At 46.7% G+C, this 21,819-nt stretch overlaps 1 protein-coding gene across 8 annotated transcripts in view; it reads right to left on the bottom strand.

Moving 5' to 3' along the window:
- The window catches only part of ARHGAP17 (Rho GTPase activating protein 17), a 57,200-nt gene that overhangs the window by 13,926 nt on the left and 21,455 nt on the right, over window positions 1–21,819 (bottom strand). For all 8 annotated transcript variants that reach the window (XM_083413983.1, XM_083413981.1, XM_083413984.1 and 5 more), the window contains exons 3-13: window positions 16,712–16,816; window positions 14,453–14,529; window positions 14,027–14,138; window positions 13,778–13,854; window positions 11,888–11,999; window positions 9,979–10,047; window positions 9,734–9,815; window positions 6,075–6,202; window positions 5,212–5,323; window positions 970–1,051; window positions 614–694 (exon numbers count right to left, since the gene is read on the bottom strand). In XM_083413983.1, coding sequence (XP_083270109.1) covers window positions 614–694; window positions 970–1,051; window positions 5,212–5,323; window positions 6,075–6,202; window positions 9,734–9,815; window positions 9,979–10,047; window positions 11,888–11,999; window positions 13,778–13,854; window positions 14,027–14,138; window positions 14,453–14,529; window positions 16,712–16,816 — 1,037 coding nt within the window. The remainder of the gene's footprint in view (window positions 1–613; window positions 695–969; window positions 1,052–5,211; window positions 5,324–6,074; window positions 6,203–9,733; window positions 9,816–9,978; window positions 10,048–11,887; window positions 12,000–13,777; window positions 13,855–14,026; window positions 14,139–14,452; window positions 14,530–16,711; window positions 16,817–21,819) is intronic.

Genomic DNA, 21,819 nt, shown 5'->3' with positions numbered 1-21,819 from the left:
TCTTACCTCTTCATTTCACTGGGCTCGAGCAACAGAACCTCATGCTGGGTAGTATTTGCATCTCAGAGTTAAAGCACCTGCTTTGCATGCAGAAGGTTGCAGGTTCGATCTCCAAAGAGGGCCAAGACAAGATCCCTCCCTGAAACTCTGGAGAGCTGACACTACTGAGACAGGTGGACCAAGGGTCTAACTTGATATGGCAGCTTCTAAGGTTTCCTTCTATGCTCTTGTGTGCATCAAATCTGCCTGCATCCCACTCTTCTGTCCTTAACAGCTCCTAAAATATACGGCGTGGCAGCCGTTTCACCCTTGTGATTATAGGAATCGGTTAATACTTTATAAACCCCTTTTCCTTATTAAAAACTCAAAAGCAGTACACCTTGCAAAAGGAAGAATAAAGAATGAAGGTCCAGCAAAACAGTTCTCATGGTTAAAACAAACAAATGACCATATTCTTCTTTCTAGCTGTCACACCGGTTTTCTTCAGCAAAAAGGTAGATCTTGGGGAATGGGAGACTGGAATACTCTTAAGACAACCACTCTTTTGCCTGGTGGGAAATGGTGTGACACATGGCACAGGACCAGGCATACCCCACACCTCCTTGCTTCCTACCTGAAATTGGCCAGGTTGTGCTTTGGCAATTTCTGACAAATCCTCCACAGGTCCTGAAGTTTCTTGTCCTGGTCTTGTATGCTGGGGAAGGAAATAAGTTCGCTTAAGCCAAGGGCTCTGCAATAATGTGAGGTTTCATTCAAAGCAAAAGGAAATAGCGAGATACAAATGGAGGAATGGCTCAAAGCAGGCTTCAGGGAGAAGGCCATAATCTGAAAGGAGCTTTTAAGAGCAGCACAAAGGGAGCATGGGGAGAAGATGCATGCTTCAGAAGGCTTTATGGGCCTTAGGAAGCCCATTTCTCCTCCTTGGCTTCCCACTTAAACCAGAAAAAGCCCATTTCATGTTCTCCTTACTTTGCAACTTGCGTCCACTCTTCGTACAGGGCGTAGGTCATTAATGGCTCTGGCAGCTCCCTCAGGTAAGACTTCAGGGCACCTGGAGCAACAACAAGGCAGGCATGAAGTGGCAGAACAGTGCATCTGGGAAGACTTGACCTCCCACCCCAGCCTGCGTCAGAACTATTGTTGAAGGTGGCACACCCAACAAAATCAAGGCACAATGGGGACCTTTTCTATAGCAGCACCAAGCAAGCACAGATTCTGCTGGAAACATCCCTGGGGGAAAACTGTTCTGAAATCTCCAATGGTGGCAGAAGATCTGGAGAAAGTGACATTTTAAGAAAAGCAGAGTTTTTACATGTGTTGGAAGCTGTCCAGAGTGGCTGGGGAAACCCAGCCAGATGGGTGGGGTAGAAATAATAATAATAATCATCTTTTTTTATATGCAGTTGTGCTTACTTTCCATCTACATGTGCAATCAAGGACAGCTGTAAATTAATTGAAATGTACATCATCTATCAAAAGGGAATGATAATACTTGTTCACTTGTTCATAATCTACTCTGGCTTCAGGTACCAGGCCCATTGGCAGACCAACTCTGCATCACAAAGATGTGTGCGAACATGACATGAAGGCTGGCAACATTAACCCTGCCTGGAGACAATCAGTCAGGTCGTGCATGCATAAGCAGTGAACAGAGGAGGAATGGCCACTGGGAGGAGCACAGAGAGAAGAAACATCATAGTACGCCTGCATCAACACAACTGGACACCTTTCATCTGCCCCATCTGCAACAAAACATGTCTCTTCCATATCAGCCTCTACAGCCACAGCAGGCACTGTTAACTCTCCAATGGTTTTCTTTCACCCTCGAAGGCATACTTCCATTGTCTCCCGAGGCAGACAGATGCCAACTATTTTCACAATCAACTCCCTGTTCAAAAACCTGGGCTTAACTGCTAGCTAATACATTCAAACTTCCTTCTTCAGATGAATTCTAAGTTAACACAATTTAAAATACTCAACAATAGCATCAAGGCCACTAGTATGCTAATATAGCTATAATAAAATGAAATATAGTACACATTTATAAATGCAATCACTAATCATAATATTGAATCGTTAGCGCCATTTCAGATTAGTCTAAGTTATAGTAGTTAATATGTAATCCATATATGTTCCTCACAAACCTAATAAATACCCAATCATAATAAAAATGTTTCCTCCCGCCTCCATATCATAACTGAATTTACTCTTCAATCTTTGCCATTTCTTCAATGTCCTTAACAAACCTAATTTTCAATGTTGAGGCTGCTCCCTCTCTCCCCTCTGCATAACAACCCAAATTTTAGCAGCTGGAGAAAAGCACATTCCTAATTAATGATTATTTTCATGTTCAAGGGAAGGAGAAAGATTATAATTTTTCCAATGGCACGGCAGTGTTCACTACCCAGGCCACACACTAGGTGGAGCTGCAAGACACTGTCATAAGGCTCCCCTTCTGCCAGCAACCAGATCTGAAGGAGGGCAGCTGGTAACTGTGTTTTTTAAAAATGAAGAAAGCGCACAGATTTAATGTCTTCACCTAGAAACAAAAGATAGGCTCAGATGGTGCAGGTAAAGGGGCTGGGTTTGCAGAAATACCTGGGGAGTTCTTAAAGAACATGAAGCCTGCTTCATCCCCAAGGGAGCCCCACAGAGCACCCAGGCTGGCTGCCCCTCCCAGTAGCGGAGAAAGGTGGGGGAGGCCCTCCCCGGGCGCCAGCCTTGAGGGGGGGGGGTGACATCACTGTGGGCAGCACCCCCCCGGGATGCTCCCCGACGGAGCAGCTAGCTCTGCCTCTGGCCCTTCAACAACAACAACAACAACAACATATTATTTGTACCCCGCCCATCTGGCTGGGTTTCCCCAGCCACTCTGGGCGGCTTCCAACAAAGATTAAAAATACATTAAAATGTCACACATTAAAAGCTTCACTGAAAAGGGCTGCCTTCAGATGTCTTCTGAATGTCAGGTAGTTGTTTATCTCTTTGACATCTTTGACATTCCACAGGGCGGGTGCCACTACCGAGAAGGCCCTCTGCCTGGTTCCCTGTAGCTTTGCTTCTCGCAATGAGGGAACCGCCAGAAGGCCCACGGAGCTGGACCTCAGTGTCTGGGCAGAACGATGGGGGTGGAGATGTTCCTTCAGGTATACTGGGCTGAGGCCATCTGCACTTCCGATGCGCACCATGCCTTGGCTGAACCAAACTGGCCAGCTGACTGCAGCTGACCTTCTGGAGAACGCCACAATAAGGTTCAACAATTTAGGCTGCCTTAGGCAACCATCTCTACTAGCACTGTCCAGTCTCTAACTCAGGGGCATGCTGGGGGTCTTGCCTCTGAAATCCCAGCAAGTTTTGGAGGGGTGTGGCCTGGGGAGAGAGGGTGCGGCCAGCTCAAACCTGACTTCCCATCTGCCTTCCCGCAACATTTGACAGGCATACTGGGCAGAGAACGGAAGGGGGATTTGGCCACCTGCTTCTCTGCACCCTCCAAAGCATCCAGGTTCAGCTACTGGCTTGGGTTAAAATGCAACAATGGAAGAAACTAGCCAGCAAGGCCATGTCCAGAGGAGCACAAAATGGGTTCAGTGAGCTGCAAACATCATCCTTTCTCTTCCTAACTATCTATCTACACACACACTTCCTTACATTGCATCCTGTGATGAATTTTAATTGTAACCTGCCTTGGGGGCCAAGCTTGCCTGAAAAACAGAATATAAAAATAACAGATATAATAAATATAAAATATAGTTTGAATGCCTTTGAAGCCCGTTGGAAAGTCAAGGAGGGGGTGCTACCTTCAACCAAGCAAGACCTTCCCTGCATTTATTCGAGTGCATTCAGAGTTTAGTGCCAGGTCAAGGATGAGGAGGATGAGCCTGGGAGAAGAGGAGTTTGTTCCTGCAGAGTTCACTGTGACCAAGGACACAATTGTCACTGCCAACTGATGGTGTTGTATTTTGCACAACAGTGCAAGCTGATGAAACAAACCTTATTTCTATCTGCATTGAGGGGACTGACTGGATGAAATGTAATTGTTCGTGTTAAATGTTAAATTCATGGAGCTGCAGGTACACAGACAAAGCTGTGGGCTCTGTGGAAGGGTGGGATATACGTTTATGAGCATAAATAAAACAGAGAAATCCAAAGCAGCTGCCCCAGAACTAGAGTTATTGCTAGGAAGGCTGGCATTCTCCTCTGCTAACTGAAATCAGTGTCTGAATGACCTTTTATTTAGAGTAAGGTTTTTTTTGTTTTTTGTTTAAACCAACAAAACTCTCCAGGCAGCATTACAATCAATAAGACAAACTAATACAATAAAAATACCAGATGCAATATGAAAAGCAGCCGAGGTAGGACATAAACACAGGAGCAGGGAAAATCAATTCAACTACAATTTCGAAACAAAGATCCCTTGAGGGGCAGGACTTTCAAGTTATGCTTTCAATGTTACCAAGAGAGCTGCATTTCCCCTTCAAATGAGACATATTTCAGAGCTTTCTGTCTTTGAAGATTTTCTTATTTATGTTTGAAGAACGGCAGAAGTGGCCTTAGCCAGGGCACCCAACACAAGAGCGTCCTGTGCTGGTCTTGGTTGCTGATAGCTGAGATGGGGAATATCTGTGGCCCTCCAGGTGTTGTTTGGACTACAGCTCCCATCATCCTTGATTACTGGCCATGCTGACTGCTGGGAGCTGCAGTCCAACGCCCCCTTGGAGGGCTTCAATTTTCCCAACCCTGACTTACAGCAACACTACAGCAGGGGATGGTTGATGGCAGTGCATCTCTCTTCCACAGAAGGCAGTGATAAGTCACCATCTTGGATGGCTTTAAAAGAGGATTGGACAAACCATGGGGGAGAAGGCTATCAATGGCTAATAGACATGATGGCTGGGCTCTGCCTTCATAGTTGGAAGCAGCAATGCTTCTGAATCCCAGTTGCCAGAAGCCACACGAGACAAGAGGGCTCTTGTGCTTGAATTCTGCTTTTGGGTTTCCCATTGAGGCATCTGGTTGGCTGCTGTGAAAACAGGATGCTGGACTAGATGGGCCTGATTCAGAAGGGTTCTTATGTTATGGCATTCATGGCTGCATTGCACCTCTCACACCTGAGTGCCGGCCCTGTTGCTTTTGCCATGAATACCTTATCTGTGATGAAGCCTGAACCATGCCCCCAGAACATACAATTCCGTTCTCTTGGAAACAACCTACCTGCCACGGCATGAGGGTCAGAGTAGAACTCGTCCAGCTGCGAGGTGGAGCAGTCCAGCGCGGCTTTCAGCTTCTTTAGCTTGGAAGCTCCAGCCGCGATCCGGAACAAGCCCTGTGTCATGACGGAAATGAGAAATCCTCTTAACGGGGACAGTTTCTGCACCATGACAAAATGTCCTTCAGCACCTGCTAAGGTGTTGCACCTTACACCAAGCAGTTCGTTCCGTCTCAAAGGTGTCAACATTCAGTTCAATTAAATACGCATTACTTTGCTTTGCCAGAACAAAGAGCTGGGTCCAAACCAACAAAATGTATTTCTACAGGGACAAATGTCAGGTTCTACCTTTAGGCAGGAAAAATCAGATGCACAAATATAAGATGGAAGACACCTGGATTGCCAGTAGTACCTGTGAAAAGGAACTAAGGGTCTTAGTGGACCACAAGCTTCACATGAGTCAACTGTGTGATTCAGCTAATAAAAGCTAATGCTATTCTAGGCAGCATCAACAAAAGTATAGTGTTCAGATCAAGGGATGTAATAGAACCACTCTATTCTGCCTTAGTCAAACCTCACTTGGAATACTGTGTCCAGTTCTGGCCACCACAATTTAAGAAGAATGTTGACAAGCTGGAATGTGTGCAGAGGAGGGCGACCAAGATGATCAAAGGTCTGGAAACCAAGCCTGATGAGGAACGGTTGAAGGGTATATTTAGCTTGGAAAAGGGGGAGAGCGGCTGAAGCTGCCACTTGCCCAGCCTGATGCCCTCCAGAAGGCTTTGGACTGCAACTTCCAACATGATGGGAGTTGTAGTTCAAAGCACCTGGAGGGCACTGAGCAACAGTGAGACGATGGGTAACCTACCTCCTCCTTCATGCCTGTTTCCAGCAACATCATCACACATGCCTCAATCGGGAGGGCAATTTCACGGCCGCTGCGCTTGAGATGCTCTTCCAGGGGAGTCCCAAAAGCTGGCTTCTCACTCCACTTGTCTAGCAAAAGAGGAACAATTAACAGTCAGCAACACTACTGCAAAGCAGTAAAAGGAGGGAATCTGGAGTAGCAGTGAGCAATGATATGAGCAGCTTTGAACCGTTCACTTGGCAAAGCCCTTTAAATTTTCCTCTGAGAGAGCAGCAAGGATGCCAAGCCTGTGCAAAGTCATTGTAAAAAAAAGAAAAGAAGAACCCTGCCGACAGCCAATGCCCTCGAATATTGCCCATCTCTGTACAACCGGCTGATGCAGTTCTAGATGCCAGGGCTCACAATTCAAGCAATCATATTCGCCAAAGACTTGGCTACTGAATCCTGTGCAAAAAAGCCAGGCTTTTCCTGAAGGACAAATTCACATGGCCTCCTTGATGAGTGCCATTCATGCTTTGAGATGCTCAGTGCAAGCTCAGAACTGCAAGCTGTTAGCAAAATGAAATCACCACCCACCAGTCTGTGGGGATTTGCAACTGATTGCTTGCTATGAAACTAGGCTTTCCTGTGGGTCTTTGAGAACAAATTCCCTTCTGTGTCCCAGAATCCAATTAGCATAGGCCACACTGCTTGGGTCACAAACTGTCCCTACGAAATGGTAAGTTGCATGATCACCGCATTGGTGGGATTGTGTAGTGGATGAACATACGAATGTATACATTGATAGGTAGCTTTTATGTGAAAGGTTTTGCAGGAAAAATGCAGCGTTGAGCCAAATTGAAAGACACAGAATTCTTCCTGCTAATTTAGGTCTGCTTTCCTTTGAGAATGTGACTTAATTTTGGCACATGTGTAACACAAAGGCAAGGGAATGCCTCTATATAAGACTGTGTAACTTTTAGTCCTGTGGGCACCACACCTTTATGGGTTCCCCAGCAGCCGCTGTTGTTCTGACCAAATAAAAGCTATCTTAAACATTGTGACTGAGGCAGTTATTGAAGAAAACCCACTGCAGATCAAAGTATTTTCTCCTCTCACAGGGACCAAGTTTTCCATTGTGCCTCTGCACACGTATTCTCCTCACCCACCCTATTTGGGTTTTTCTATATGGTGTCCACAATTTGAGGTCTTCCTGTAGAGTGAAGCTAGAGCAGACTAGCTTGCCACAGGCACAGAAGCAGGTTGACCTGGTGCAGAAAGGCTCAAGTCAGCCGTATTTTTGCCAGCTGCTTACCTGCCCTGTTCCAAAGGCCAGCAAGATTTGAACACTCAGCCTGTGTCAAGAGCAAATCAGTACACACCTAAACAGGGGTGTGAACTGGCTCCAAGAGGAAGGCGCAGTATGACGTCACCTGGCTGACTTTAGACAGGATTTGCTCACAGGATATAAAGGTGCGGAACCTGCCCCTTTAGGCAAACATGAAACCACAATGTTGACAGATTAAATGTTTGGAAGGCTGTTCAATCTACTCTCCAAGACAGAAGAGCTGCTATCATTATAGCAATCCAAATTTACCTTTGTCAACACTGCAATACGGAGGAAATAGTTTTTTTTTTTTTTTTAAATGGCTCTTGCATATCGTTTTGCATGAGCCAGCTTCTTTTCTCCCCAATCTGCCAAGGAAAACACTTTTTAACTATTATTTGCTCTTCTAGTTGAAGAGATGGAGGAGTTAAGAGCATCAGCAGACTGTTAGTTATGCAGGAAGTGCTAGCAATGAGATGTCTGAGGTCACTCCAAGGCTCTTGATGTTTCTGCCACATTGCCGTGGCACAAGGGTGCACAGAACCACCAGCACCCAACTGGACACTTCCCAAGCCCCTTTCCTGGGCAGAAGATGAAGTGCATCAACATGGAGAGGAGCAGAGCACAGGCTATCTTCCGGCTCATCGCCAAATGACATGCAGCAGCATTTGGATAGGACTGCAAGGGCCGGCCAAAGCAGAATGGCTGACGTATTCCTCTCCTGCTCAAATGTAAATTGCCACCATACTTCTTCAGAGAGACCAGGAAGACTCCAGTGCAATTCCGTGTATCAGATGGTTGATGGGTTTGCAAAGAGCCACTTAAAGACCACAGGCCCAATCAGGCCCACTGAGCCTCTACTTCTCCCTCTCTCTCTTGCTATTAAGTCTACACTTTGCTCTGATGATGTGAGGAGCTGTTAGTATCCCCAGCCTAGATTATTCTGCACTTTAGTGTCAGGCTGCACATGCACACATACGCATTGTGATGAGTAGACACAGCAGCCAGGACTGTCACAGCCCTACTCCAGGATACTCCATTTCATTCTTCCTCCCACAAGCTTTCATTTAACACTGAGCACCACCCACAATCTCCCACTGCCTTAAGGATGATTTTCTCCTAAATATTTTTACACTTCTTCAAACTTTGGAATTGTTTCTGCTGATATTTTACCAATAACCTCTCCTGCACTTGGATGGTACTGTGATGGCTACACGAGAACTGTCATTTGCCCCTGTACTATAGAAATAGAGGGAGTGGGAAACTATTGCCATATAGAACCTCCATGTACTCAGGCAGTCTACTTCTGAATTGAAGGCACCGAGGTCACCGCCTCAGTGCCCTGCTTGTGGGCTTCCTCTGGAAGCACCTGGCTACTGGAAAGAAAGCAAGTAGCAGTTTTGGGGCTGTCTCCAAAGGAAGCCATACTCAAACTAGACCCATTAAACTTAATGGGCACGACTGACCTCAGTCCATTAATTTCAACGGGTCTACCTGCAGTAAGTTGGATATAATCCATTGTCGGCTCTTGCAAGGCAACTCCTTTGTTCCTCTGACTTAGGATTCATTGACAGGTGGCCTGTAGAGTCTTTTCCAGCACCCTGCAATGCCTGTTACTCACCTGTCCCTCCCTGTCACTCTAGGTCAGGCTTAGACAACCTGGCTCCCTCTAAATGTTTTGGACTGCAACCCCCAACATTCCCAGCACCGTACAATCCTACTAGGATACATCTGAAAGGATGGAGAAGGCTGCCCTTGCCCTGCTACTCACTCCCCAAAGGCACCTCGCTTGCTTCCAAGTTTCTGAACGGCCTCTTGAAAGCCCAACCCTGAAGGGAGGGCCACAGCTTGGTAGCTTTGAATACAGAGAGTCTCAGGTTCAAACCTTTGCATCTCAAGGCTGGGAAACACCTCCTCTTTCTGCCTGAGACATTGAAGAGCTGCTGCCACTCAAGAGATAATACTAGCCTAGGTAGTATCAGGCAGCTTTGTAGATTCCTAAATATGGCAATCCAAAAAGCAAAAGGTGGCCAGGAGAGGTGGTGGCTCTGGGTGGGCAAGCCAAGGGGTGGATCTGGCAGGCTCATGGCATGGCGCTGCCCCCTGAGGAGTTTCAGACCAAATCCATCATGGTTTGTTAGTGTATTAATAGAGGCTTGGAAGAATGTCAGAAATGCAGCTGCAGAGAGGATGGGGGGCAATTTGGGAAGATGGTGTCATTAAGAAAGGCCCCGTGTCCTTATTCCAGAAAGATGGCATGCCAAAGGGGGAGAATAAAAAAGAAAAAGTCAGAGGAGGAGAGTGCAAAGGTGGCACAGGCAAAAGCAGGAGGCAGAGCACAGGTTTACTTTACCTTGATGGGCCTGGATTTCAGGGAGCACCTTTTCTAAGACTGCTAATGCTTTTCTATGGTAATCTGCTTGGGCTTCTAATAACTGAGAATAGAACCCACATTTTAAAAACAAAAAGTTAGCATTGGATGAACACAACAAGAACAACAGCAACAACAACAACAACACCACACAGGCAGTCGGAATAAGCATGTGAAATGTATGTCTGCAGAAAGGAAGAGCTCTCGGAGGAGAGAGAGGTACTCACAGAGACAAAGTAGCGGGCGTAGTCGCCTTCTTTGGAAATGAAGTTATACATGTCCGCTGCAAGTTGATCCTTTCGGGCAGAGGAGGAGGGGAAAACGAGACAAACTGCAAGTCAGCAACAGCAAAGCCCATGGAAGGCACCACATTTCCAAGAAGAAGACAGGAATGCAAAACCCGGGAGCTTAAACTGCCCCCTCCCTGGGCTGCCTGTCCACCAGCAATCAGGCCAGAACACCTCCCAATGCACAATCCCATCATGCTGTGCAAATTCTGCACATCAATGGCCCCTTGTTCCATATGCATAGCCACACATCAGGTCAAATATTCCTTGGCCTATCTGCTTTACAGAAACATAATTCTATCCATTATTATAATATTGATATGGCTGTAAACGCATACACACCAAGCTTGGCAATACAGTAGGCAGTGCGTAGTGCAGGGCCACATTTCCTTCTAGGCAACCTTCTGGGGGCCAAATGCTAGTGATGGGAAGGGCAATAGATGCAAAATTTTGCCTTTGCACAGTAGCCTAGCTTCAAGACCCACCCACCCACCCAAATTAAATATTTTTTTTTTTTTAAAAAAAGATACATTAAAATTCAAGCCACATGAAAGCTAGGCAAAGCCACACAAGGGGAGGGAAATAAAAGGCTGGTAAAAGGTGTGGAAGGTCCCAAGGGCCAGAGAAGAAGGCTTGGAGGGCCACATCTGGCCCCTGGGCCTGAAGTTTCCCACCCCTAGTACAGCAAAATGTGTGGTGTGAGAGGGTGCCTGGGCATAAGAATATAAGGCTAGCCTGCCAAAGGGGGCCTGTGTAGTCTAGCATCCCATTCTCACAGTGGACAATCAGATGCCTGTGGGAAATTGGCAAGTACGATTTGAGCACAAGAGCACTTTCACCCCTCCTGCAGTTCCCAGCAACTGGTATTCAGAAGCATTACAGCCTCCAACCGTGGAAAAGTTCCAGCAGTTGAGCCTCTGCATGGCTCCTTGACCCTGCTGAACACTAGCAGAACCTCAATAAATTATGCAATGCAAGTAACAGATACAAAACAGCAGGGTGACACAGTAATAAATATAGGAAGAGGTTGCTAATATACACTAATTTGCCTAATTTATTTTGATCACAGGATTTGGCTTCTCTTAGCACACTTTTGGGCCATGTATGTGTGAGCAGAGATACACAGAGTTAGCTGTAGAGTAAGGATTTACAGGAAGGAATAGCCATGGTGAGTGCTAGTAAATTAGAGGGGTTCCGTGCCCCTAAACTCCCTTCCCCAGTGCAGGATGTGACCCATAGGATCAGTTCTTGAATTATTGGGGTGGCACATACCCACAAGCCCTCCCCCAGAATTTAGCCAAATCATGCCTCCTATTGCCTTCTCAAAACAATAGCTAAGGGGAGCTAGACTTTCCTGGCCAGGAGGTTAGTTGTAGAGACAAGCAAGTTCTGGGCCGACAATGTTTTGCACTACATGTCCACTAAGTGGAAGAGAAGGCTGGTAACAGAAGACGTGAGGTAGAAAATACAGCCCAGCAGAAAGGAGACGGGTGGATGCATTTTCTCTGGGGGGAAAACTGGACAATGTCTTTAGAAGCCAGATAAGGAGGTCAGGCCTCCCCTGCAGATCTGTGAATCCAGGTGGGAAAGGAGATATTGGGCAAAGACTCTAGATAATTTCAAATAAATAAACAGAATAAATAGCCCAAGACTGAATACACGCCTTATATTTGAAGTACACACACCAGCAAGTATCCTGAGAACTGTGGTTTGTTATGGGTGCTGGGAATTGTAGTTCTGTGAGGGTTGAACTGCAGTTGCCAGGACTCTTTGTGTGTGTGGTTTAAATGAATGGTATGAATGCAGCCCAGTTCTCCCTGGGGAAGTGTTCCAATAGTTCTCAACGCACCTTGCATTGCTCAACTTTATTTCCCGCTTCATCCATCTCCTCCTTGAGGGAATCTATCTTAGACGGAAGCCCCTGGAAGTTGGTGGCTGAAGTTTTGTGGGCTTGGTTCCATCTGCACAAGAGAGATCAGAATTATTCTTCTTGCACAAAGAGCACCGGAGAGGGAAAACAATGAGGAATGATCACAGGTCTCCAATCTACTTCCCCCCTCCCTCTGCTAAACACTTTGTGGTGCCTGCAGTGTGCCAAGCAGGGTACAGAACATGGGAAGCAGCACAAGCATGGGCACAGGCACAGGTGGGTTCAGAAGCCCAAGCCCAGGATCCTGTCTGGCTAAAGAAGTGTGTTGCTTTGTGGAACCAATGGACCAGCCTAAGTCTGCTCCATGTCAAGTTTTCCTGGTGCTCAATCACAGGTCTGCCCTGGCCTGGTTTTTTGCACACTTACTGAAAGAACTCATGGAATAAAAGCCATGTAAATTGGATTCATTCTGTGCAACTGCTACCTGAAAAAATATGGTTTTTAAAAATGCATTTCAATTATTTTACCCAATAACTTAAACTTCCTGCTGGATTAGGCCAGTGGTCTCTCTAGGCCACCATCCTATTCTCACAGTGTCCCACCAGATACCTAGGAGAAGCCTAAAAGAAGGACCTGGGCACAACAGAAATCTCTCCACTAGCAACTTCCAGCAACTGGCATTCAATGCCAGCCAAGTTGGTGGCCATTGCTGCCTCTTGTGGGAGCCTCTGTCTCCTTTGTCATCCAAAGCCCCAACAGCTTTCCTAGCTGGTATCTTGCTACTAAAGTATTTCAAGCTTTGTTGGTGGTGGCCTTTGTTGGGGTTTTTTTTATAGCAATGTGCTGCTCATATTCTTTTTTGTAGCATCCACTATTGTCTGCTTGCCTTTCTTTTGCCAAATGCAAAAGGAAATTTCTTTTTCCAATGCGTTTCTGCCTAAAGTATGTGTTCTGCATGCACTTCTATATGTGAAATGTATATTTTGGGGAGACTGAAACTGCATTGCAAAATTTGGAGAAGTCCATAATTGAACAGAGATCTGCAAGCAAGTTTGGGGATGTGAAATTGGGTTGGCCTGTGGCAAAAAGCAAGCCAAACAGATTAGTCACAAGGCCAACTCATGGCCTGACCTGCGGCCACTAGGATGCATGAGAACATAAGACAACCCTGCTGGATCAGGCCAATGGTCCATTTAGCCCAGCATCCTGTTCTCACAGTTGTCAACCAGATGCCCCTATGAAAAACCAGCAAGCAGGATTTGAGCACAAGAGCACTCTCCCCCTCTGCAGTTTCCAGTGATAACTGGTATTGAGAAGCATTGCTGCCTCCAACTATGGAGGCAGAGCACAGCCATCAAAACTAGCAGTCACCAATAGCCTTATCCTCCACAAATATGTCCAGTCCTCTTTTGAAGCCATCACTACCTCCTATGGAAGCGAGTTCCACAGTTTATGCCGTGTGAAGGACTTCCTTTTATTTGTCCTGAATTTTCCAATGCTGAGCTTCGTTGGATGTTCACGAGTTCTAGTGTTACAGTTCCCTGTCTTATGCACCTGCCAACACACACTCCATTCCACCAGCTATATGTCCTTATGACAAGACAGATAGACACATGGTGTCTGGGGAGCTGGAAGTCATCTTGAGCAGCAGAGGAAAGCAAGGAGACAAGGCTAAAATGTCTCTTCCCCAAATGCAGTGGACCAAGATGGAAAGGTTTTTGTTGACTGGATGCGGCCTTACGTAGCAGCCAAGTCTCCTGAGAAGGATGCCCCAAAGCCATGATGGAATCCTGGTATTTCCTGTGCTGAAGTAGGAAGAGGAAAGTGTGTGTGTGTGTGTGTGTGTGTGTGTGTGTGTGTTTGTATTACCTGGCTCTTGCAGAATCCCAGTCCAGCACCAGTTTTGCAAGCTGCTTCCTCTGTTTTTGAATGTTGGGGATTTCCGTCTGAAAGGGTAAGACGACAGGAAGCTGACAGTTGAGACGTTTGTTGTGCAGACAGCTATATTTGTCTTAAGTGCACACAAAGCAACACCCGATTCTTGGCGGGTCTCAACGATTGTGTCATTTTAGGGAGCGGGTCAAGCTTGGGTTATGGACAGCGGCAAAAGCAACTTACCTCTGAGAGGAGGTTCAGTGGCTCTAAAATATCTTTCTCAACCTGCACCTCATGGTGAGAGAGTTCCATTGCTAGCTTATTTTCTGCTTCACCACAAGTCTCCAGCATTTTCCTTAAAACAAAGAAGAATACACAGTTGCATTAGATGGGTGGATTCCAAGCATTGGGAGGGAGAAAGGAAAGAGGTAATGAGAACTCCTTTGATCTCCAGGGCTACTTACAGGAGAGTCATGTAAGGTTTTCGTTTTTACACTTAAAACCAAAGTTTCAGGAGCAAATTCATGAGATCTGTTTTAGCTTGTATTCTTTTAAAAAAATACTGAATTGGTGCATTTGCCTGACATGCATAAAATTAAGTCACTGGTTATATCTGACCAAACGACAAATGACCATGACCAGGAAAAATAACAGTGATGCAACCCTTACCCCAGCAAAGTTTCATCGCTTAGCTGCAGAGCGCCTTCCTGCATATTCTGAGCAAAAGCAGTGAGAGGAAGCTTTTTCTGTGGAGAGAAAACAAATACTGCTATCGTTGGGGTTAAGGAAATGCCAGGTCTGATGCTACTTTCCTACTGAGAGAATAGAACCATTTAAGTTAAAAGGATATGGCTAACTTAGGTTCAATAAATCCAATGGGTCTACTGCGAGTAGCAACCTGTGGCTGCTGAACTTGGGCACCAGGAAAAAGATGGTGGGACAATGGTGATGACAAGGGGAAGGAAAGGAAGTGGAGCTTAGGTGGGTCAGACCGAGATGATGTGCACAGGATTTAAAATGAGACATTGGGCGGGGTGAGTGGGGAGGCTAACCTGATGACTGAGTGTACCACACTTAACAGACAGTGCCACAGTCTTCAACAGCTATTAACACTGATGTCTATCTTCTATCTCTATTGTCAGAAGCAGCATCCTTCTGACTACCAGTTGCTGGAAATGGCAAAACAGAAGAGTGCTGTTGCACTCAGGCTTCCCACTGGGGCATCTGGGTGGCCCCTATGGGAACAGGATGCTGGACGAGATGGGCATTTGGGCTTGATCCAGCTACAAGGCTCTTCTTGTGTTCCTAGTCCATCAACTTGTGAGCTGGAGCATCAATTCCAACTCTCTCCAGCAACTGTGAAGATGGAACCTGTGATGGGTGGCAGCATTTTTTCAGATTAACAAATGTGGAGAATCATTTAAGACTGTGTATGTCTTAATATGCGGGTGGCGCTGTGGGTAAAAAGCCTCAGCGCCTAGGGCTTGCTGATCGAAAGGTCGGCGGTTCGAATCCCCGCGGCGGGGTGCGCTCCCGCTGTTCGGTCCCAGCGTCTGCCAACCTAGCAGTTCGAAAGCACCCCCGGGGGCAAGTAGATAAATAGGGACCGCTTACTAGCGGGAAGGTAAACGGCGTTTCCGTGTGCGGCTCTGGCTCGCCAGAGCAGCGATGTCACGCTGGCCACGTGACCCGGAAGTGTCTCCGGACAGCGCTGGCCCTTGGCCTCTTGAGTGAGATGGGCGCACAACCCTAGAGTCTGTCAAGACTGGCCCGTACGGGCAGGGGTACCTTTACCTTTACTTTATGTCTTTAAAGCCACTCCTCTTTTTACTTGCCTGCAATCAAAAGCCCTTGTTTATAATTCAAAGGGGCTTTTTTTTGGCCTTTTGACTGAGAGGGAGTGATTTCAGTTAAAACTTCTATTGGGGAAAAGAGGGACCTGTGGGTACTTCCTGTATCTGCCTCTCTCAAGATAAGCCCAGATGCTGGGTGCAGGAAGCCAATCATGTACAGAGAGACTTGTAAGGGCTGGTGCACTCTGAGCCTTCACAAGCAGCCCCTGTTCCTCAAAGCGTGGCCAGCACCTGCAGTGCTGGAGTCCCCTGACTGCTCCCAGCATGAACTCCACAACTGCCAGCTAAGATAGGGCTCTGGGTGGTGCTGAGTGAGCAATGACAGAGGAGGCAGTTAGGTCTGTTAAAGAAGTCTAATGTGCAACATTTCTATGCAAGACGGAGGGGAGGGGAACCTCCAGCCTGGAGGCCAAACTTGGCCCACTAGGGTTCCTGTTTGGCCCGTGAAGCCAGCTTCCCTGAACTGCACTCACCTGCCCACAACTGATGTTGTATATTATGTCAGGTGTGCAGTGGGTCATATTTGGCCTGCCGGGGTGGAGGTAACAATGTGGTTAGGAACTAAACCCAGAAAATAGCACGTGCAAAAGTAATGGGGAGTAAGAGCATCATGGCAGGGTCAGGAGAACTTGAGAGATTCTACGAAATTACAGAGGTTTTTGAAGGACGGCTGACTGGCCAGAACAGGAGCCAAGCATCCCTTTTTCCTTCAGATGTTGGGCAGCACATCTGGATGAGCTCTGTGCAGTGCTTAGAAGAGAAAGAGGAGCCCAGTGGAACAGGAGAACTTTGGGAAGGACAGACTTGAAGAGTGAGGAACTTGGAAGTAGGGATGTGGACCAGCTGGCGAGCCGTGGATTCAACCTGTTGGGGTCTGCTCCCCCAGCTTGGGAACTGTGAGCTGCGAACCTCTTTTTCCAGCTCCGACAGCCCCAGATCACTCGTGCAGCTCAACCTGGACTGATCTCTGGGTGTCGCTACCTGACTCTGCCAAAACATGGATCTCATCGAACTGGCCTGATTCAGCTTGGCCTAATCTGGTGCACAGTTCTCCTTGGAAGGGGTTGGCACTTACATGTCTCTTTTCTGCATCTGTTCCAGACTGCCCATGCAAACACATGCCTAGCCTCTTGCAGGAAGTGTGGCATACGGACCTCACGTTGTCGAGACGGCGCTCAATCTAGATGGTGAAGAAATAGGGAAGGGAAACTGCACATGAGGCACTTTTTACTAGGAAGCCACGTCTAGCAATTGCACTATGAAACCCAGCGTTTATTTGATCCAGCCTCATTACCTCCTCTCCCAGGTAGAACCCTGGGAACAGAGCACTGTCTGGCCAGACATGCCATAAAATTTCACTGCCTTGTTTTAAGACTATTAATTGTTAGCTGCCTCAAGCTGACAGAAAAGGCGGGCTGGTACTTTTTTTGCAGACAGAACCCTTTCAACTGTGGGGCAACTGGCAGGTCTAACCTTAAAGGAAATGCCACTGTAGGAAGGCAGGTTTGCTTGCAAGGAATTGCAAGCATTTGATAAGGAACTGAGATTCCCTCTGTGAAAGAATCTTCGTTCAAATATCTGAGAGTGCAAAGACGTCTGCCAAGTTCTGCTGGGAACCTCCATGCACAACAGCAAAAGGAATGTGGTTTATCTGTGTTTTGATGAGTCATGAGGGTTAAAAGGAGGCCTTCTGGAATGGTTTCTGTTTGAACAAAACCAGCCAAAAAAAAAGGCAGAACAAGTTTCAACTGTAGAGAGGCATGTAAACAGATAGGAATCCTCTCTGCAGCCTTTTAAAATGCTGCACTTAAAAATACAGGTAGCCTGAACACTTCTCACTCCAACCAGCTGGTGAGGGGCCTGGAGACCAAGAGCTATGTGGAAAAATGGAAGGCACTGCTTATAAGTAGTCTGCAGGAGAGGTACTATGATAACCAGTCACCTTCAAATATTGAACAGCTGTCACATAGGTGACGGAGCAATTTCTCTGTATCTGTCTATTTATTTTATTTATTAAACTGGACCAGAACAAGCAATTTCACAGTATAAGGAAGACTATTTCAATTACATGTTAGAAAGAACTCCCTGATAGCATGAGCTGTTTTAAGAGTAGAGCCTGGGAAGGTGGCAGGTTCTTCATTGTTAAACGTTTTTAAGAAGCAATTAGATGCCCACCTCTGTTGTAGGAGAGGATTTCCTGCATCAGCCAATGACCTTTGAGGGCCCTGCCACTTCTGAGGCTATACAGGTCTGCAACACTTCAGTGCCTAGTTACGTTTGCTTTTCCAAAACCTGTTACGTGCAAATGATGCTAGACTAGGGTTTCCCCAAATCTTTATATATTTGGTAGATTTGTATCCTGCTTTTTGACTGAAATCCTCAAAGCAGCTCACAACATGGCATTGGGTGCTAATATGCTGTGGTGGCAGAGTGAAAATGTGGTTGGCTCCCGTGAGAACAGGATGCTGGACTAGATGGGTCACTGGCCTGATCCAGCAGGCTCTTTTTTTGTTCTTAAGACTAACTTTTGTGCATTAAAACTTGAGACATGCTTCTGTCCCACCCTCAAAGAGATGCACACACATTTTCCTATGCAGCTCCCAGAACAAATGGCAGGCATCTTCCTTGCAACTGTAGCCCAGGCAATGTGGATCCTTGAGAGCTCCCCCTCTGTCCAGCACACCAGGCCTCCTGAATAGGACACTTTGGGTTCTGTTATTGCTACTGGCTTTGCTTCTTGCATGGATTTTTAAACATTAGAATAACAGAATTGTAGAGTTGGCAGGGAACCCAAGGATCATCCAGTCTAACCTCCTGCAATGCAGGAATCACAGCTGAAGAACCCCTGACAGATGGCCATCCATTATGGTTGGTTAGGATCTGTCTGTCTAGGGACACAATGGAGAAATGAACCTTTGGGGGTGAAGTCAAACTGTTGGAAGGTTACAGCACCTGCTGTGGCTGTAGAGACCGATACGGGAGAGACATGATTTGTTGCAGCTGGGGCAGATGAAGGTTTTGCTGATGATGAACGATGGTGTTACTTCTCTCTATGCTACTCCCAGGGGTCATTCCTCCTCTGGTCACTGTTACGGATGCATGACTGTCTGTCTTCAGGCACTGTAGTTGTCTTAAAGGGATTCCCACACAGAGGGCCATCCAACCTCTGCTTTAAAAGCCTCCAAGGTAGTCTGTTCCACTGTCAAACACCTGTTACTGTCAGAAAGTTCTTCCTAATGTTAGTCGGAATCTCCTTCCTTGTAATTTGAATCCATTGGTTCAGGGCCTCCCCTCTGGGGCAGTAGAAAACAAGCCTGCTCCATCCTCGATGTGACAACTCTTCAGATATTCAAAGACGGTTCTAATATAACTCCTCAGACTCCTCTTCTCCAGGCCAAACATTCCCACCTCCCTCAAATGTTTCTCACAAGGCTTGGCTTCCAGTCCTTTTAATCAGTTTTGATGCCCTACTCTGCAAACATTCCACACTAAGGCAGAGAAAACGATAGTGCTGTTTATGGGTAACAGTGATGCTTCAGAGATCCTGCCCACCTTGCCTGTCTGCTGTAGTAGCTGACATATCCTCCTTCCTCCCTTGGGATGTCACTACTGCCAAAGTACTGAGACAAAAGGCTTTGCAGGGCCCATCTGCTCCACTGGGCATAGAATGGCTTGCGCCCAGGGCACAATTCAGACCCTTCTCATGCAACACCATTTGGAACCATGGCCCTCAACCACGGCCCAGTGAAGCAGGACAGAACAGTGGCTGGGGATCCCCCTCTTCATGAATTCTGTGATGCTCAGCTGGATTCCTGCTCTGCAAGGCTTGCCACAAACAGGATGTTCAATCTGCTGCCTCCAGCTCGGTTGACTGACGCAGCTGGTGAGCAGACTGGAACACGGAGAAGCTTCCCCTCAGAAAGCTGGAACAGCATCCAAGTATTTCTTCTGGCCCATACACTTTCTTCTTCTTTTTCTTCTTTCCCTGGCCAAAAAGCATCTTTCACTTGGGACAAAAAACATGCAACTGAGAAGAGTCCAAGTCACCACACAAGAAGCTGTTGACCTTCTGTTTGGTTAACACAGCTCATTCTTCCACACAGCCACCAGACATTCAAGGCACAGAGGAAGATGCTCCTTTGATAGGTCAGTTGTCCACTGTGGAGACGGATGCACACAGAGTAGGACTATACACAGCCTTGGCCCCTTTGGGCTCCATGCTGTGAGGCAGAGGGGCTCCAGCCTCGCAGCTCGGGAACAAACTGCACTTTTGAAATGCCAACTTTTCAGTTCTCCCAGCAAGACTAGGAACGTCGCAGATGTTCTTATCAGCAAACAGCTGGTCTTAAAGTCTACACATCTTTCTGCTTTGCAACTTATTGTTAAGCCCTTTGGCATTTAAGTGAGTCCAGAGCAACGTACGGAAAGCTTCCTTCTGTCAGAAGGGGCCCTACTCCATCTCTGGAAATTAACGTGTTTAAAACGAGAGCATTCCAAAGGACAGAAACATTTTCTGCCATATGGCGAAACACATGGAACTCCACAGGAGGAGATGCAACTGAAAATGTACGCCCAGCATCAGACACACTTGGAAGGATTCTGTTCAGCAGCAAAGCCAAACAAGCAAGTGAGCAAGCAGTTCCATTTGGGCGTTGACAGGTCAAGCGCCTGTGCCTGGGAAGCCCATGCTTGCAAAAAAATGGTTTGCCAACAGTCGGCTGGAACAATTTCTGGCTGCTCTCCACCTCCCTCCACTCCAAATATTTCATATGATCACCAAGGCAACAAGGCACTATTTTTTTTTTTTAAAGATCCTTAGCTGCAGATATTTACACGGCAGCCCTGCCAAAATCTGCTCGTTTCCCCACCCCTCTGATTCAGAAAGACCATAACCCCGTTTAGTCACGTGAAGGAAAGTTGGAATATAAAAATAAAATAAGGGAAAATAGCTTCTGATCCCACGTCTATAAAACAAACAGCTGAATCTCAAGTCTGGAAGGTGAAATATAGCTAGGCTGGAAAACACAGAGCAAGGAGGCGGCTGTGGGCAGTGCAGTCTAATTAGGAACTTCACGTCCTGCTTCCCTGTTTCCAAATGAAAAGCCATAAATGTATACTGATAAGCACTTTACAAATTCAGGAGAATTTTTTTAAAAAATGGTATTTAGTTGCTTTCACTCATTTTCCAGTAATTCCTTTCATTCTACTAAACTCAGGGGACACTGCAGTAGCAATCCACAATACATTTTTTATACGGATAGCATGAGAAACATAGCGGTCATAATTTACTGATGAGTGGCAGATTAGAAATATCTCATGGGATCATGAAGACAGGGGCATCCTCTTTATCTCCCCCTGGAGCAAAGCGGGTAAACATGTGTGCTTCGAAACATAGCTGAAACCCATGGGACTGAGCGGGTTATGAGTGAGGTTAAATGTAATATGGGGGGTATACTGCTTGCACAACAGTGTTTCTCCTTCCTCTCTCCCCCCAGCAATCCCCTCATGACCCCAAAATCTGCTCCAGAAGGTTGGGGGTCCCTCCAGAGCAGATTTTGGGGGATCCGGAGGGGGAGAAGAGAAATTGGAATCCCTGTTGTGCAAGCAGCTTTCTGTTGCGCAAGTGGGAGGACATTGCTGCTTGTTGCTCTGTGTGATCCAACAAAGGAATGAGACAAAGCTCCCTTCGGCAACTGCAAAGGATCCAGATTTCAACAGAGACTGACGAGGGGAAAGGCGGAGCCTTTGCTTATCAGGAAACTCTCTTCAAACTCAGACATGTGCAACACATGCAGCCAAGAAGCTCTAAGTAAGGCTATGTGCTTTGCACTCTTCTGAGATTTCTCTCTCTCTCTCTCACACACACCCCCCCCCCCCATATCTCAGACACACATGGGACAATTTCAGCATTTTGAAAATCTTAGCTTACACTTCATTTTTATTTCCCTTATGGCTGGGAGGCCAAACTTCAAAATATAAAGGAAACACCCATTGAAATCTCAGGTGCCAGACCAGCAGGCAGGAATAATCTGCACAGCTTGCTGCTCCTGCCCTGGGCAGGAAGAGAAAAATGGGAAGGCACCAAATGCAGGAAAATGAGAGGTGCATAGAAGTCCTTCCTTGGGAGCACCCTGCATAACAACCAGCCCAACTGATTCTTTCTGCAATAGAATTGGAGAGCAA

Source organism: Podarcis tiliguerta (genome assembly GCF_965153285.1).
Source record: "Podarcis tiliguerta genome assembly, chromosome: 14".
NCBI lineage: Eukaryota > Metazoa > Chordata > Lepidosauria > Squamata > Lacertidae > Podarcis > Podarcis tiliguerta.
The sequence above is the reverse complement of the archived record's forward strand: the minus strand, read 5'-3'. Positions and strand labels throughout refer to the sequence as shown.